Below are 17,978 nucleotides of genomic sequence, written 5' to 3'. Positions count from 1 at the left end.
CTTTGTAATGCAGTCCTGAAGCATTTTAAAAGTATCCTGAAAATCTTTTTTGTTTGTTTGCCTCAGTGCACTCAGACCTGCGGTGGAGGAAGGAGGACTCGCCTGGTGGTGTGTCAAAGGCCCAACGGCCAGAGGCTCAGCGACTACAACTGTGACATCCTGGACAAGCCACCGGACATGGAGCAGTGTAACCTGCAGCCCTGCCCAGGCTCTGCCTCCTGGCACCGCCGACCATGGAAGCCGGTACGATAGTACTACCTTGTTCTCCTCCAACACTTATCTTCCTCACTGAGGGTGCATCACTGTGAGTAGACATGGTGTGTGCTAAAATTACTTCAGACCTGTGTGCTGAGTGTGTTTTTAACCTAAAAATGTGGGAGATTCAACTGAGCGTTGGGTATCTCGCGCTGCTGTTGGTTATCCAGCTCCAGCCCACCCAGATGGGGCCTGCAGTGGCACGGTGCTGATTAGAATCAAGAAAAAAGGAAAAAAATACACAAAAACACAATGCTGCTCCACTTAGGGGATCATTAAAACCACATGGATCCCATTTTGAGCATAGGCTCCCAATTAAAACCTATAAATCAGGACAGAGTTGTCCAACAATGCCATATATCTGTAGAGGCATAACACTAGACAATATTTATTTCATATATGAGGCGTGAAGTAAATGTTCTATGTTGTTATTGCTGTCTTCACCCTGTATCCGAAGTACACAAGTGTATATTTGTGTATAAGAGTTAATATTATGACCTTTATTGAACAGCAACAAATGACTGTTACTGTATTTTGTATATGTATCTTTGTACAGTGTGATTTTATTTTTCAAGTAGCTAGTTTAAGTTACTGAATATTATATTTAATATTTTTGCTGGTGCTCTTGGTCAGACCTCTCGCATCTCTCTATGAGTAAATACAGTTTGTACAGAGGAAAATATTTTCAAATCATGTTTCATTGGTATTTTTTGATAATGTGTTTTTTTTGTTTTTTTTTTACTTACGTTGATATGCAACTCAGAATGGCTTCATGTCTATTAGGTTAAAATATTTTAAATCATCTACATCACAGACATGTCACAGGAGACACCTGTTCTACAAAAGATAAAAACCAATCTCAAAAACGATACTTAAAAACTACATTTAAAGTAAGTGGCTGAAAACGCGGAGTGACTGAAAAATAAACATTGTAGGAAAGCATATATTTTGAAATATTAATGGTTATTATTATCAATTTTCAGTAAAATATATTGTCTGGCTTATATATACAAATAGGAAAATGGGCATAAATGCTGAGAAAATTACACTGTAATTACCATTAGAGCATGTTACTCCCCCTGCTTGTAACTTTGTTGTGGAGATATGTCACAAAAACAATGGCTTTTAAAAATGGATCAACTTCTGTGTGGATCAAAACATTTGTTTAGACGTAATCCTAACTTCATATCTGTGAAGTCCATCTGAAATTTAATCCAGTTGCTCTGCAAACAGCCACATGAACAGAAACGGCAACTTTAACATTCAACTCATAGTGTCATTGTGATATTTTACCTGTGATTATAATCTGGTGCTATAGAATTTTACATTATATAACGTTGCGTTGTCGGTATTGTGAGTTTTCCACGCTAATTTTATTTATTCTGTTAATGGTAGGCAGCATCAGTGCAGTTTACGGAACATAAAACTGTCAACGCAGTGAATCGAGGTTATCATTGAGTCGTTGTTTTTGAGCTTTCATCACCGTCTATAAAACAAACTAAAGCACACAGATACCTCCTCTTTATGAAATTATGGTCATTTGTTGCTGTGTCACTCTTTATTCCTTTGGCCGGTTTTTGTATTTCTGAAGGATTTTTTTTTTTTTTTCCAAATGAAATTTATTTATTTGTTTACAATAGATTTTAAATTGTTGCAGCTTTAATGTTTTGTTCCCGTTTAGATTGATGTAACACTTTACTTGAATTATTTGTCATTATCAACACATGTCACCTGAACAATCTCTTCTTCAAATTAGTCACATATACATTTTCAGAATCTAGGTCAACATCTGTACTTAAAACATGCTTCTGGGCACACTATCAGGTAAAAACTATTTGGTCCTGGCAGTGAAGAGCATAACAATATAATATACTAAAGCTGCAGCTCTATGGTGAATCAGCCAATATAAAGGGTAAAGAGCATATTTTGAATATTGGAACAATATTCCAAAAAAGCTGCTCTTATTGCATTTATCTAGTATAACATTAAGTTCAGGTCAGATTTTTTGTGTGCGGTGACATCTTATCCACATGAACTTCAAGCGTCCTTCAACATCCACAGTATTTTTGCCATATACAGTCTGTGTTGGGCTCTAACACTCAGGCAAGCAGACACTCTCCAGTGGTTGTGCAGCTTTGCAGATTCAGGCTCCTGCAAACAATTTGTGACCAGTTGTAAAATGTGACATGTAAGCACTCTGACTTAGATTTTGAATAAGGCAACATGAAATTATTGTGACACATATTTCATGTGAAGTGTTGCAGTTCGGGTCTGTATTTATGTCCTCCCCAGTGAGGATGTCTGCAGTCTCCTTCTATTTTCCTTTGCTTCTCTCGCTGTGTGTGTCATTCTCAACCAAGACTTCCACTGCAACCGAAACTCTTCAGCCATGGCAGTTTCCCTCCCACTACTTCATTTGTTTTAACCCTGTGGTGCGCAGCTGCCAAACTCCAGAGGGCAACTTTGCCATATTTTGCATATTTTGGTTCGTTGTTCTTTTTGCTATTTATTTCATTCACATGCAAAAATACATAAAACATGTTGAATTGGCTTTTTTTTCCCACTGTAAAGTTTATTAAAGAAACATAACTGTGAAATTTGTGTTGTTTCTCGATGCAATATTTTACTGGCAAACAAAATACAGGTCTGTACCTTTAACAACTTTAGTAATTGCTTTGTACTCTAAAAGAAAGGCACAATTCATGTTCAGGGTTTTAAGGACATACATAATTGTACATAATTGTACATATCCTACAATTAAAACAAAATAAGACACAGGACACTGCAAAATACTTAAAATATATAGTTTATTTCTTTAGACACAATAGTTATTATCTCATATACAGTAGCTTGATATCACACTAACGTGCACTGGTAAACCATGTGCATGTTTATGCACTGCAATATATAATGCATAGACGAAGTACTGTAAACAGCTTATAGAAAAGACTTGACTTGTAGGTCATTATGGGATATTTTGGTATTTGACCCTCAATTGACTTCATCCCATTTGGAAGTCTTTTTCAGTAATCCTTGTAATAATTCAGTCTTTGAGGGAATACTGGAAATCTTTTTATAATAGTATCTGTAGTACTTAACATACCTCTGCATAATTTGGTATAAAAACACTGCAGGCCTTTTTCTTTTATGAGTTTTAGCATTTCATTTTGTAATCTCCCCAAGAAAACTTACATGGTCCAAATCAAACTTTGATGGTGGGTGGCACATCTGTTTACCATTGTATTAATGGAGCTCTCTGTAATGCATTTGGCAGGAGACCGGCAGAGTATTACTTTTACTACAACAATAATTGGTATTAATTCATGCTGGCAAGGGTCGTTTAGCCGAGGAGATCCAAAAGCGAGCCGAGCAAAGCCAGTATTTACAGAATACTGCTGATTGAATTACATATGTGATATTGTCCTGGAGGGACTCATTCTTTTAGGAAAAACACATTAAAATATCTTTTTAGAAACACCTGCGTTAGAAGTAATATCAGGTGGTATCATAAAATAATATCTGTAGACCTTACCACGTGCCTCAGACACGTGCCTGTAGTCTGTATTTGTCTATAACCTTTTATTTACCAACGGCAGTGAAAAATGTACCTAATATAGCTCTATATAGTCATAACCTGCAGCGTCAAGTGTTTAGTTTATTAAACTTAATTATGAGGCCAACTTCAAAAATACCTTAATCCATGTAATCTCATTAAATATGAGTAGAAATTACAAAGAACCTTCATACCATTTTTAAGTTTATCAATAAGAAGACAAGATTTTAGGAACTCTGTTAGAGGACAGAGGGGAATAGCATGGCCTGGTGGGGTTCTTGTATTACATAACACTGTCAAAATATTTCTCATGGCTTTAGAGGGTGTCTTACCTTATGTAATGGCCTCTTCATGTAGGTAGTATTCCCCAAATATATTTCTACACTAAATAGAAACATCGATCAAATCGTGTGCAGCGGTAACTCATGAATTAAATCTATAATTGTATCCTTAAAATTAAAATGTCCTGCATCACTGTATGATGTTTAATTCCCTCTTGGAAAAATATTTTGACACAAATACCATTATCCTACCAGCTTGACGATATTCACAAATATGTGTTGCTTTCTAATGAACATTTGATCAAGGAGAGGATTTTTATGTTTGCCATTATTTATATAAGGACAATGATGTTGTTTTTTCCCCCAAATTTACCAATTAAATCTTCGCTTCACTTTGATAATATCCTCTGCAAAATCTGCTTGTTTTTCCCCTGAGAATCTTCATTTTTAATTATGCAGCTTCAGAAACTAAATGATCATCATGATCATCAAAACACATTTGTCATGTATTCAAAAGAAACGACACAAAACAATTACCACATTTATTGCACAAAATTAGAATAGCAGACACATAGTAAAACATAAACTATCAGGAATGTAAATATCATTAACTAATGATAATTACTTTAAAAGCAATGTCGATGTCAAATGTGTGCAATAAGCAACAGTAAGGCTGTGTGTGATAAATTGGCAACCGAGGCACCATTTTGGTAATTTATGCCTGTTTGTTGCTAACAAAAACATACCGTTTCCTGCCCAGAGTGGGTTTCCCATGGAGGGGGCTTGAAGTTGAGTGTCTGTGAACTAATCATGCTGGTTCAAATGAAATCCACATGCACAACATTGACATACTTGACTTTGGCCTGAGGGCAGTGGGCAAGAACATTCTCCAAACCTGTCACCCCTGGGGTCAGATGGTCGTGACATCATTGGGTTTGCGTTTCCTGATCCTGCCCATACGCCAGTCGAGTGTGAGCAATCAAATCGGTGGCGGCTGGAAGGTCCCACTGTGGTCCTTGTGAGCATGGTTCTTGTCATGGCTTTAATTTAAATCTGCGTAAGGAGATAATGTTTCATTTCGGCCTTAAAGAGAAAGCAAAATAGTTCAGTTGATGATTTGCTGGTCAAAAGTCAAGCACTGTTGCCCACAGATTTTGGCAAACTATTAGGACGTGGTGGGCAGAAAACCAGACGCTGCGAGATGTTATTCATAATATTCAGATCACAGTGTGGCTTTCACATCAGCAATGAAAGCCTCTTTTAGTTCAAGCAGTTGGAAAGCATGAAGAAAAGAACATGCAACACAGTATAGTGAGCAGTTAAAACGTGATATTAATGCTGTCTCTGTTGGATCAAAGCCCCATCTGAAGTAATAGGAGTTACCACATTGAGTTTGTGTAGGCCATTGGAAGATATTAAGAGAGGAGTCCATCTAGTCAGGGTATATGTTGTTTTGTGGGTGATCCACGCTAAGAACAGATGCACTAGACCAAATGAGAGGAGACAGGGCGTGAAGGTCTGGAAGCATTTAGGTTGGTCTACCCCAGGCTCATCGAATATTAGGGAACATGGCCTCACTTTGACACAGGTTGAGAGCGTCTGTTTTTCCTCAACCTGCTGGTGGAGTATTCTAAAGTGGTTTTAGGCCTGTAGGAGACGCTTCTCAGACTCCACTTAAACGTATATTCTTCTCGCACGAAGCTACCACCTCAGACTTGATGGGGCCTGGTCTTGTTTGGGCCTGTCGATGCTATCGAGTTGATGGAGTGAAAAGGAGTTCGTGGGACTCGCCATCTCTGTCAAAGAGCTTTTTCCCTCTTATGGGAGAAACCGTGATAGATTATGTGTCCCACAAGATTTTTCTTAACTACTTCAAGTAACAGGGGGCTAATAGTCCTTTATTTTAGCTCTGCCTTACATGCAAACATTAAGTTGCTGGTGTTTTAGCTTCTCTGGAATTTATTCACACTGTACTTTTTGCATCTGCTATACTTATAGACGTGAGTTAGCTACTGTCAGGTCAGCTTTTACTGGTTCTTGGTCAATATTAGCAGGACCGCTGGTCTACAGATGGTGAGGACATTCCAGTATGTAAGTCAGTCGTTGAAGTTGCAGTATTTTTCAGTCTTTTCGTTTAATACCAAAAGACACAAACATTCAAAGGAAAAATGCACCCTTGAGTTTTTGTGCACTGTATTTTTAATGATTTGTGATGTTCAATGTGCACTAGAAGGTGTTTTGTGAAGAAGTTTAGTTTAAAATATATACATTTTTCCAATATATATATATATATAAAAAAAATTTTTGGATGCACTTACTGTTGTTTCAGCAGTTGTTTAAGTGACAAGACTGTCAAGGAGGCACTGTATTTTACATCACTGACCACTTCATTATGCATTTGGGTCTACTTCCCTTCCCTTGAGTGTTCTACAAGGAGATCCTCCTTGTTGAGTCAAGGGGGTTGAAACTAAAACCTAATGTTTATTATTGATGTCGTAGACTGTTGAAAATCAAAATACTTTATCGCTGTGCTGGAAATGTATTGACCAAACAGGGTACATCAGGGATTGGATTGATGTTTGTATTTATCTACTTATTTCCTCATTGAGACAGTGTTCGAGTGAGTTTTTCATTTTGTCAAGACTTCCATCTGTGGACTTGGCTGAGACCAGGCACAGGGTTTGCAGAGCTTCTTAAAGGGACAGTGTGAGGGAAGGAGTTGTGTGTAAAACAGAGTAACATTTTGGTAAACACTTCAATTTGCATTTAAATACCAAATAAGTTAAATGTCAGCTCCATAATACTACCCTAAAAGGAATGTTATAAATACTGTGTGTGCTTGGGGATATGCATGGTAATGAGACACACACACACACTCACACAGCAGTTGTAGAGCTTTAATTTACACCATTAAAAACAGTGTAAAACTATAATATTTTCCTTATTCTTCTTGTATCACTTGCTTTGTTCTTTTTTTTGTAAATATAAATGGAAGGGCAAGATCTTTCACTTCACTGAACTTTTCCATACTTATCCATGTCTGCAAGCTGTGGCAAGCTGGTTGCTATGACAGATTAGAAAAGCAGCTGGGTAACATTTAGCAGGAAGAGGGAGTTAGACTTGGATGTCCTGTGTCAAAGGTGACTACTACTTTATGACTTTATGGCTGGCCTGCTGTTTGCGTTTTTCAAGAATTTGCTGTATTCAGTCTTTTCTTTAGTGATTCTTCTTTTTTTCCCCCCCATCTGCAGCATAGCACTCATCTGAGCAGTGCTGGATGTTTCAGTAAAACATGGTAATGGAAAAAGCTCTCAGTGGAATGTTTAGACAGGCGGAAAAACTCTGCTGTTTTGTCATTTGGTTTTGACTTATGGTTGCTTGGTATATCTTCTCTGAGTGGTGTTGACTTAAAAAGGAAACTGTGTTGAAGAAACTGTATATGCCTACTCAACCGGTTGTTTATTTAACTCTTTTGAGATGGCAAAGTCATACTTTGGCATGGAGCACAGAATATGCTGTTTAGTTTTAGCTGACTATTCGTTTCCAATCAGAAGCATGCTGTAGCTCCTGCAGCTGACAGTCTGTCAGGAACTACACTGACAGAGACAGGAAATAATTTCCACATCATACAATCAACTGCATCCTGGGATGAATAATATGGCAAAAATCAACTTGTCACATCTGTAATTCAAAAGTAGTTGCTGTACCTTTTACTGTAAAACATAATATGCGTATATTCTGCATTTGCATATGTTTGCATATACTTGTTTTTGTTGCATTAATCTTATAATTGCGATGGTTCGACATGTCTTGTAGGATTGATTATAGGCAAAGTTAGACTGAAATGAGTTGGACATACAAATGTTAGGATTTCACACCGCTCCTCTGCTTGGTTTCAAACAAGTCTGGGTGGCTATTTTGGCCTGATGGATAAAAGATCTATGACTCTTGACATTCCTCTGCCCCATGACGCCTCTCTTACCAGCTGTTACCATGTTGACAACATGTGTTGTTTTGACTTCTGTCTTTGAAACCTCCCTGCAAAACAAGACCATGAACAGAGAAGCAGCCTGAATGTTCTGTGACCCTTTATCTTCCTCCCTTTTGTCTCCTTCTTTTCTTTGATCTACAGTTTAATCTATGAACCAGAGAACACACTGACACTGGTATAGATATAACACAAGGCGTGAAACTATCTTAAAGTGCTTTCAGTTCCCAACTATCACTTAATTTGGTGAATAGATTATATTTTGCATCATAAATTTAGATTTTGCATGGGCATGGCCGCCCATAGAGCAGATAGCATTGTTTGAAGATACTGTATCTCACAACCTTGACAACATGCAGCCCAGGGTATAATTCTAGACTCCCTTTACACAGTCTAAACTTGCAAGTTTGTTCTTGCTCGGGGTCAACACTGAGCTCCTTTGAAGAGTGAGGGTAACTACAGTTAGCATATGCTTGGTATTACCATCCTCTTGCATTGCAAGCGTGCTGCAATGTGATCGGAATTCGACCTTGGCGTTCACATTTTAAGATATGGTCTCACTTATAACCCTCACATATAGCATACATACAAAAACTTTCATTTAAAACAACAATGTTAAATACATGATAGTTTATCTTCATCACCGATCTGCCAAAATCTGACATTGTGTCTTTTTATTTGTCAGATCCAGCATAAACCAGGGTTTACAAAACACTGAAGTCTGCTTTATCACCAAAAAAACAACTTTTATAGCATGATTATAGCTCTCACAGTAATAAATGTCTTCATACATGCTTGAGGCCATTGTGATCAGCGAACAAATAAATGCACATTTGAACGCAAAGCAGAGCCAAAGTGGTTAGTCGGTTTTGTGGAATTTACATTCTCTCTATGAGGTGCTGTACAGTCTTAGCTGCTTTGATTGACATATTGGCTGAGTGACAGATATTTCAACTCTAGACAAGTCTCTCTTGGATACCTAACAGTTTCCATGTGTCCTATTGGCTTACCTGTTTGCAGTCAAGTAGTGGGTGGGGTCATCTTGAGGTTGCCGCCTGCCAGTCCTAGACAAAGACATTGGTGCTCAAAAAAAAAAGAGTATCTAATATCAATCTTATTATCCTGTTAGAAATTATCCGTAAGAATCATATTTTATTCATTTGATCAAAATCAGACATCTCTGCTTAAAACTTCCCAGGCTGTTTTATGGTTTCATAGCATACAGAAAAGGCATGAATTAACTGGATCTGGTTTAGGCACTCAATTATGTGATTTGTTCCAGAACTGTGAAACTCTATCAAATCAAGAATGCCGCCCTGGGGCCATTTAGCAGAATAATTAGGAGCTGCCTGTTCATTATGTGTGGTTTTAAATATCAATTATGTCTTTTTCTGCAGAACTTTTGCTCTTCTTGGCGAAACTTGTCTTCACAAAAGCTGTTTCACTTGGCTGATTTTCAACTTTGCGCCACACTTAAACCGTTTGAGTCATTCCATTTTATAGTAATCCACATTATGCCTAGATGAGCCTCATCGGATTATACTAGATTTAACCCACCTAATCATGTGAAATTAATTGCTGGTACAACGTGGGAAGGCAAATCTGTCTCAGGACTGTTTCATTTCCCATGTGACCCCTTTTGATTTATGCGTTGTTGTTTTTTTCTTTCTCATGTTAAAGTGACTTGGAGACTTTTAACGTATATTAAAAACATAATTACACCTCAGCAGCATATTAGACTAACACCAGCACACCAACAAAACCTCTTTAAATTTGACATAACATAACATATGTATATGTAAATATATGAAAATGCTCAGTAGTGTGCCAGTTTCCAAAGAAAAAGCAAATAACCACATTAAAATTGGACATTCTCCAAATGCAGGCATTACTATTTTTTTAAATAGGAGAGAAGAGAGCAGCTAGACAGTGAGTTGTCAGACTTGTAGCAGCTGGAAGTAAGCGATAAGTGGAATAGCCTTACCTGAGTGGGTGCTGGTGAGTGAGGCAACCCAGCTGTCGATCGGTGAAGCAGAGGTCCCTGAGTCCTTGCCCTCTTCTTGCTCTCAGAGGTGAAGCTGTCCTCTGGTCCCACGCACTGTGCCAGCTCTCTGTGCTCTGCGTTACCAGCCCTGATTAACTAATGGCTGACAGATGAGGTTGGCAGGGTAGAGGGAGGAGCACATCGCCATATAATGTCTTTTCTCCCTCCGTTAAAATACAGATACAGTTCAGCTGGGGCGGCATAGCCCGTATGGCTGCGTTTTCCTTTCTTCCTCCCTTTTTTTTTCCTCTTTTTTTCCCTCCTTCTTTTACAGCAGTAAGGAGGGGCTAGCCCCCCTCATCACCCCCCTCAACATGTTTGCCTGTCTCTGCTCTTGTCTGAGGTAGAGGGAGTTCTGTTATCATTTTTGAGTGAGTGTGCAGCGGGTATGTGAATCTGCCATGCTCAGGACCAGTCACTCAGCTCTGGCCCAGCTTTGATGTTCATCGTCAGCTGAGCCAGCCCTGTGTTTAAAATGCCTCGGTAATTACAATGTGTATCATGCATGTGTGTGCAGTGTCAACCACTGCCCGCACCACACTTTAGAAGAAAAGGCTGGAGGTGGCTTTGTTTGAGGGGTTGAAATGGATACATGGAGGATTGTGCAACTCAAACCTTGATCGGTAGAATTATTGAACTGGGGGGAAAGTCTTTCAGCTCAGAAAAGAAGCTCAAGACATAACTGCAAATGTAGGTTCTTTCATTCCACGGTCATCTGTAGTATGATCAGTACCATGAGCACTCAGGGGAAAAAATCGTGTGTTTGGTGTTATGCAACATTCTGAGATCATAATTAGGGGACAATGCAATATTATGTTTATTATCTGGACTGGAAAATATGCTAAGACAAAATGTAACTCTCCTTGTCTTGTGTATTCGATTCCAGCACCCCATTTTAGAGTGGCTTTGTATAGGGGCGCTCACTCGTCAAGCAGAAATAGCGGGCACCCTAATTGCTGTCTGGTCCAATGGGGACCGAATACTCTAGAATATTTTCATCTACCATCTCAGGCAAAGGCCTTTGTCAGGGCTTTCATCAGGGTGTCTGGTTTTTATTCATTGTTTTTTTTTTTTCCTCCTTCGTTGTCGTCTCGCTAGCTTTCCTGAAGAATTTCTAAGTTCCTTATTGATACCAGATGATTGTCTCACCGTGCGCATGCATCTGTGTTTCACTCTGTATCAGCAGCTCTACAGCAGCTCTAGAAGTAATTCCACTGTTTACAGGTTAAATAGTTGGCTGCATTCCATCAGCGTGTGAGTGTTTGACAAAGGGTTTTGGTGAAATCCATTTAGGTTGTTTAGCTGAAATTTGTTTGCAGTTTGTTCACTTGGCCATGAAATGCAACAAGGAAGCTGTTGGTTGTACTGAGTGCACTTGTGTCGAGGTCTAAATCCTGTATATGTAATACTGAGAGAAATATGTTTACATCCATGGCTTTAGGTTATTCTCTTTATGTGTACTTTCTCTTTTTTAATGTTTAGTCAAAAAAGCAAGCTGGTGTATGGTATCTGGATGGCAGCGGTATCTAGCAATGATTTCTGCTTCCCCCCCCAATGCAGTGGAGGTGAATGAAATTTTGTTGCACTGAAAAATTATTTAAACAAATTCAGCAGCAACATGTCTTTTGAGAAACAGCGTCCTTGTTACCCTGAATAATCCAATACCTCACTATCAACAGTTTTCAGTCGAACTACTTAATTGTACATCAAATATGTTTTTTCTGGCACCAGTTCACTTAATGTGATTGAGAACCTCCAAACAAGGCTGCAGTTTAAAATTCATTATAGAATAATACAATTTAAAAGTGTATTATTTGACTGTTTTGATACCTTTGTAATAACTTAGTGTAACTGCACAGCGTTCACTGAAGCCCCATGTCCTCATTTAGTAGAGATATAGAGATATGAAGTTCTACAAGACTTTGCTAATATGCCCTCTTTTCTCTTGTTCTCTACTCAACACCCACCTCCCTTCTCTCCCCTTCACCCTCCAGTGTTCGGTGAGTTGTGGTCGGGGGACCAAGCGGCGAGAGATTGCCTGTGTTTATCAGAACCAAACCAAAATAGAAGAGGAGCACTGCAGTCATCTTCCTCGGCCACGGACACAGAAGGCTTGCCGGGCCCGGGGATGCCCCAGTTGGAAGGCCAACAGATGGAGGGAGGTATGTGTGTTCTTCTCACTGTCTCCTCTGGCTCTCACAAAGTGGCCTGGGCCTCTCAGGGACCATGGAAACTGTAACTGCTGCTAGCAGCTGAAACACAAACACAGCAGAAAGATTCCCAGAGGTTGCAGATGGAGGACATGTACACACAGAGCACCTGTCCAATCACCACTTCGTTTATTCTTGTTCAAGAGCAATGTGTCATTTCCTCAAGTGTGTACTAGACACCACAGGCTGGATATTCAAAACTGTTTATGTAGCAGTTTTAAATATTCAGAGAAAATGCTGAAATACTTACTAGTAATGTAGTGTAATCTTCAGCTTTACGCATCGACCACACACTGACAAGCGACAAGTGTTTCAAAAACAATTTCCTCACCAGTGTTGCATGACACAAAAAAGCTTGTTCATCCAAATAACATCCAATACACTAAATCTTCTAAAGAGTTTGTTTGTAGCTCAAATTCATTATGAGCTAACTTCATGAAACACAGTAAACACGGAGATCCAGAGTTGCAGCTGATGCGGATGTCAAGCTTGACCTCCCATACAGATGAAAGCATGGTGTCAAGAATGACACAGGTCCTGAAGCACGACAGTTTTCTGTACAGTACCATTGTAGACTGGTGCAACCAGACACTCCCAGGGCAAAGGCCGTACATAGAGGAGTCACTAGGGGGGGGTGAGGTCACAGTCACTGCGGAGCCGACCACACAGCTATGCTATCTAAGCATATAGCTGCGACACAGGTTTGGCTCAAAGTCATGTTGAGCTGCTACAGTGAGGAAAATGTTCAAACTCAAAGTTATAGAGCAAACTGAAAAGAGGAATGCTTTGCTACGTGCTTTGTCTTAGAGGAACGAGCTCACTGTATGTTCAGAAACATAGAATACACATATAGAAATCGAAATTTATTGCATCTCAAGGTGGGTGCCATCTATAAATTCAGTCTTTTCTCACACCTTTTAGTTGAATAATGTTTCCTGATTTCTTCCAAAATAATGTCAAAAAGATCTCTCCATCTCCTGTATGATCTCTCTCCCTCTTGCCAAGTAACTGCAAAATCTCAAAAGGTCCACGAAGACCCACGTCTGCCTCCCTCCACAAGACTCCTGCCACTCCCCACTCTTTGAGGGTGTTCTCCTCCCCTCTCTCACTCTCTCTCTCTCTCTCTCTCTCTCCCTGATGTCTGGAAGCAATCATCTTCCTCCACATACCACCAGCAACCATGAAATCCTCAACTAGAGCATAAAGACATGTTTTATATCTTAATATCCATGCATGTGACAACTTTGAAACCTCAGCACCCACTATTTGAGTTATTCCACAGCTACCCAGCCCTCTCAGTCACCTCTGATGGGGGGGGGTGTAATGTTAGTTGAGCGGAGGGGGTGTGGGCTGTCCTTTTAAACCAAGGACATAAGAATCATTCTCCTCTTTTCACTGGCTGCTTGTTATACCGATCACACATATTTACATTGTAATATTGTAAATTGCAGTAAGAGAGTCGGTACACCCAAATTGCAAAAAACATATTTTCTCACATATGTCTTAGCTAGAGAGTCTTGGTTTTATTTTCCCTGTTTTTTCAGATGTGAATCTCTGAAATATCTACCTTTACCCTAATACAATAGAGGTAAATGCAATTCTATTTGGCATTGAAAAACTACATCAAAACAGGAACATCTCTGTAGAAAAACAATGTCCCTGTTACTTTGGATAATCCACAAAACATGCTGTCAACAGGAACTACTTTCTACTGAAATCTATTTAAACCCTTACAGGTACACTGTTTCTGGAAATACATGTTGCTGAATGTTTTTAAATGTACTTTTTCAGTTCTGTTTGCAGCATGAATAAAAATATAGTGTATATATATTTCAAAACCTGTGCCAAAAAACCCTAAAGGTATCTTTATGTCTGGATACCACTAGAGGTAACTGAGGAAATATGTTTTATAATTTGGGTTAACTAGTCCTTTAAAGTCTGGAGCTGCTCACTCAACACTATTATGAAATCACAAAATAGTATCATTTTTCATCTATAGTTTCATGATGTCCCCACCATCTCTGATAAAGGAGCTGTAGGTCTTCTGCAGAAATACAGAATCAGGTTTCTTCAGCCGTAGCAGTTAACATTGTCTATAATCACTTAAACAGCAGGTTCCATTTTCAGGCTTTGTAAGACTTTAAAACATTTTTTTTGATTTGAAGGTCAGATTTCTTATGTTGCTTTTTGTTCTCTTTCCAAAACTCAAGACCTTGACCCTTCACATTCAACCACACAGTCTGCAATGATAACACGCGATTGCAATGAGAAACGAGTAACGCAAATACATCTGGAAGTTTTAGGAAATTTGATACTTGCTGTAGAATGCGTAGATTTTCTGACTATGTGAAATTGCTGAGGCCTGGCACTGTTCTTTGAGGTCTGTAGGAGAGTTAGACAGAAATCAGCCTGATCAGCTCAAGCCTTACAAAGCACTTTCTCAGTATGCAGGTATGCTTCTCAAAGCAGATCAAAGAGATTTTTGAGATAGACCTTTGTGTGACCCCAGCTATACGGCTCACAGAGAAGCGACAAACTGGCTTTAGATTTATCTATGTAAGTACATTGTTCAGGAGCATTAAAGCAGCAGCAGTGACACTGCAAACCAAACAAACACTTTAAAATAATGCCAAGTTAAAGTGGGACTGTGTAACTTTTCCAAGAAGAAGTAAAACAATCCTCTTTCAAATGACAACTTGAGTTCATAAGTAAATAAAACACACCCTTAATTAATTTAATGCACACCCTACTTAGTCCAGTATGACCAGTAGCTCAAAGCAAACTTTAGGTAGATTTTGCTGTTTAACTGACATTACATTTAAGTAATTTTTCTGACTTTATGACACTTCTTCTTGTGCTACTGTTACACTATGTTTCAGCATGTCACAGATGAACATTTCAGTGGTTTTATTCATTCCTCAGTGGATGCATTTAGAGAGCTGGATACTGGATATATTGAGGTGTTGACCTTGCACTCTTTTGAAAGTTGCTCACCTAGCACAAATGCCAAAAAAAGTTCTCTTTTGGTTTGCTTCCTCATTGTGTGTATGTGTAATGTGTTGTTCCGCGAGCCCACTGGCCTGTGCTATAGACTTCAAATTGAAATGACACCACACATATAGAAGTGGCTTTCTAGCTTTTGAGAAAGTTAAACAAATATTAAACCTCCGTTGTTTAAACTTTCATAATAGAATGAATCATATTTGAACTTGTTTACAGTTAGGGATGTCCTGTCAACAAATTTACAGACATGTCTTTCATAATGGTGGTCTTTAAGGAAAATGGTTTTGGACCACAGAGGATTTTTCTTGCTGTAGTATGACAGCTGGCCACTGGGACAAATTAGCAGCAAGGAATACACCCATGCACTCCACATGCTCTGAGTCAGGTCCCCTAATGATGATGTCTTTAAGGTAACTAACTCAAGAGAATCTTAGGAAATGAAGGGAACTGAAAGGGCCATTATCCTGTAATTGCCACTTTGTGGCCGCTGTGGCTGAAGGTAATAAAAAGTTACGTAGTCTCACTGAAAAGGGGAACCCCAGTGATTTAGTACTGAACTTCTACAAAATTCCATGAATTTGGAGGACTCACAAGAGATATCCTGACTTTTAGTCCCTAGTATGCCTCACGCTCCAAAAACACTGGATTCTGCATTTCCCATAATGCAATACAGTTATGTCTTTCATTATACCCTCCTGCTTCCTAAAAGCCCATTCGTTTAAACCCCACACCTTGAATTGCAGACTTTGTGTGAAAAATTTGAAGTCTCCAAGCCCAAATTTTGGAAAGCCCTCTTCAGATCCCCACAAGACATTATACAACACTCTCACAAGCTAAGTAGTACTCCTCCTGACAAGTAAATGGAGCTTCAAGTGTAAAATCAGCGGAGTTCCCCTTTAATGTCAGCTCTGAGAGAACTGCCATTAATATAAGTAGCAAACTTCTCAGAATTCTGAGAGAAACACATATTGAACTCCTGTTTGTCTTTTTCTCAGTCAGATGTGTGCTCTGTCTTTTTTACTAGTGTTCTGTCACCTGTGGAGTCGGAGTTCAGAACCGAGACGTCTACTGCAGGCTAAAAGGCACCGGAAAGGTTAGAGAGGATCTATGTGACGCTCACACACGTCCTGCTGTCGTCCGGCCATGCCAAACTGCAGAATGCACCCATTACACTTGGGTTGCTGGTGAATGGGAGGAAGTAAGTAGAAACTCTCATTCTTTCTTTCTTTCTCTTCCTACTTACAACACCCACCCACTCAGCTCTCCCAGTGTGAGACAGATGTACAGATGTTAAACCATCTTAGTAAGGATTTTATTGGCTGAGATCTCCACTCTCTTTCTTTGCATCATTAAATGGACAACCTGCAGGTACTCTTGTGCTCTTCTGTCAGTCATGTGGGCTTTGATGATAACCATCAGTCAGTAAATCATATCAAGTCTCAAAGCACTGATGGCCATCATCCCTTTTGTCCTCCTGAATATCACTGTTCTGTGTCACGCTAGCAGGCTGTTTTTTTTACTTGGCTCATCTTTCTTTAATGTCCCGTGCTTTGTCCTTGAAAGCGAGGCATGAAAGAGGGGCACCATGCAGGGACCTCGCACTGTATCCTCCTGCTGCAGGAATGCTTGCAGTGTTCAGATTCCTGTCTATGTTGCCTCGAGAACTTACACCCTCCTTTCTTTCACAGTTTGGCTCTGAAATCTTTTCCCTTCTCATGAGATTGCCATGAAATTCACAAACAGCAGATTTTTTTTCATGATTCTGGTCCATATCATTAGTTAAAATGCTCATATAAAGCATCACTAGTCCAGAGGGAAAACAGCTTAACTTTCATCTTTTATGGTAACATTGTCAAGTAGAGCACATGTTGGGGATCGTATCCGTGAAAGCTAGTGTAGTCATTGTCACACAACACTCTACTTGTGCAAGCCTCTTCAAAAAAAAAAGGAGTGTCCGTTTGTGACCATCTGGAGAGCTAAAGAGGTAGCAAGCAGGGGGCTGAGAAGTCAGTAATTTTGCTGAAAGTACAACACTGCCCCCCCTCTGCCAGCTCGTCTTCACTCTTACTGACTTCTCCCTGTGTTTGATTTCCTTCCAGTGTAATGCAACCTGTGGAGAAGGTATAAGAAGCAGGAAGGTGGGGTGTATGGGCCCAGGGATGACACCTGCCCAGGATGATTATTGTGAACCGTCATCCCAGCCTCCGTCACACCAGCTGTGCAAAGGAGCTCCCTGCCACTACATGTGGATCACAGGGGAATGGTCACAGGTAAGAATAAAATAACAAAGATCGAGCTTTGTTCTACTGCAAATGCAGCTAATGATTATTGTCATTATTTTTAGCCTCAATAGTTTGTTCTATGGATGGAAATCGCGGTCTGCCAGTCTGTTGGCTCACCACTTTGGTCCAGACTGAAATAACTATTGGATGGATTATCATGAATGTTTGTAAACTTTCATGGTTCCTAGACAATGTTTCCTGATGACTTTGTTGATCCCCTGACTTTCCTCTAGCGCCACTATGAGGTTGACCTTTGTGGTTTGTTTTGAGAACCATTGGATGAATTATCATGAAATTTGGTACAGATATTCATGCCACCCTAAGGTTGAATTATAATCACTTTTGTGTTCCCTTAACTTTAC

General features: G+C 39.5%; 1 protein-coding gene and 1 long non-coding RNA gene across 3 annotated transcripts in view; one reads left to right on the top strand and one right to left on the bottom strand.

Annotated features, from left to right (window-relative positions):
• Positions 1-17,978, top strand: part of LOC122985719 (A disintegrin and metalloproteinase with thrombospondin motifs 20) — an 83,708-nt gene that overhangs the window by 58,148 nt on the left and 7,582 nt on the right. Inside the window, exons 28-31 of the mRNA XM_044356578.1 lie at positions 67-243; positions 12,116-12,283; positions 16,359-16,532; positions 17,434-17,604. Coding sequence (XP_044212513.1) covers positions 67-243; positions 12,116-12,283; positions 16,359-16,532; positions 17,434-17,604 — 690 coding nt within the window. The remainder of the gene's footprint in view (positions 1-66; positions 244-12,115; positions 12,284-16,358; positions 16,533-17,433; positions 17,605-17,978) is intronic.
• Positions 3,045-10,340, bottom strand: LOC122985720. 2 transcript variants are annotated; one of them, XR_006404175.1, is made up of 2 exons: positions 10,062-10,340; positions 3,045-9,160 (listed from the first exon to the last, which is right to left on the bottom strand). It is a non-coding gene; the product is annotated as an uncharacterized LOC122985720 (long non-coding RNA). The 2 variants fall into 2 exon arrangements; XR_006404174.1 differs by having other exon boundaries at positions 3,045-9,141.

The sequence above is a fragment of the Thunnus albacares genome, chromosome 7 (genome assembly GCF_914725855.1).
Source record: "Thunnus albacares chromosome 7, fThuAlb1.1, whole genome shotgun sequence".
In the NCBI taxonomy this organism is placed as follows: Eukaryota; Metazoa; Chordata; class Actinopteri; order Scombriformes; family Scombridae; genus Thunnus; species Thunnus albacares.
The sequence above is the reverse complement of the archived record's forward strand: the minus strand, read 5'-3'. Positions and strand labels throughout refer to the sequence as shown.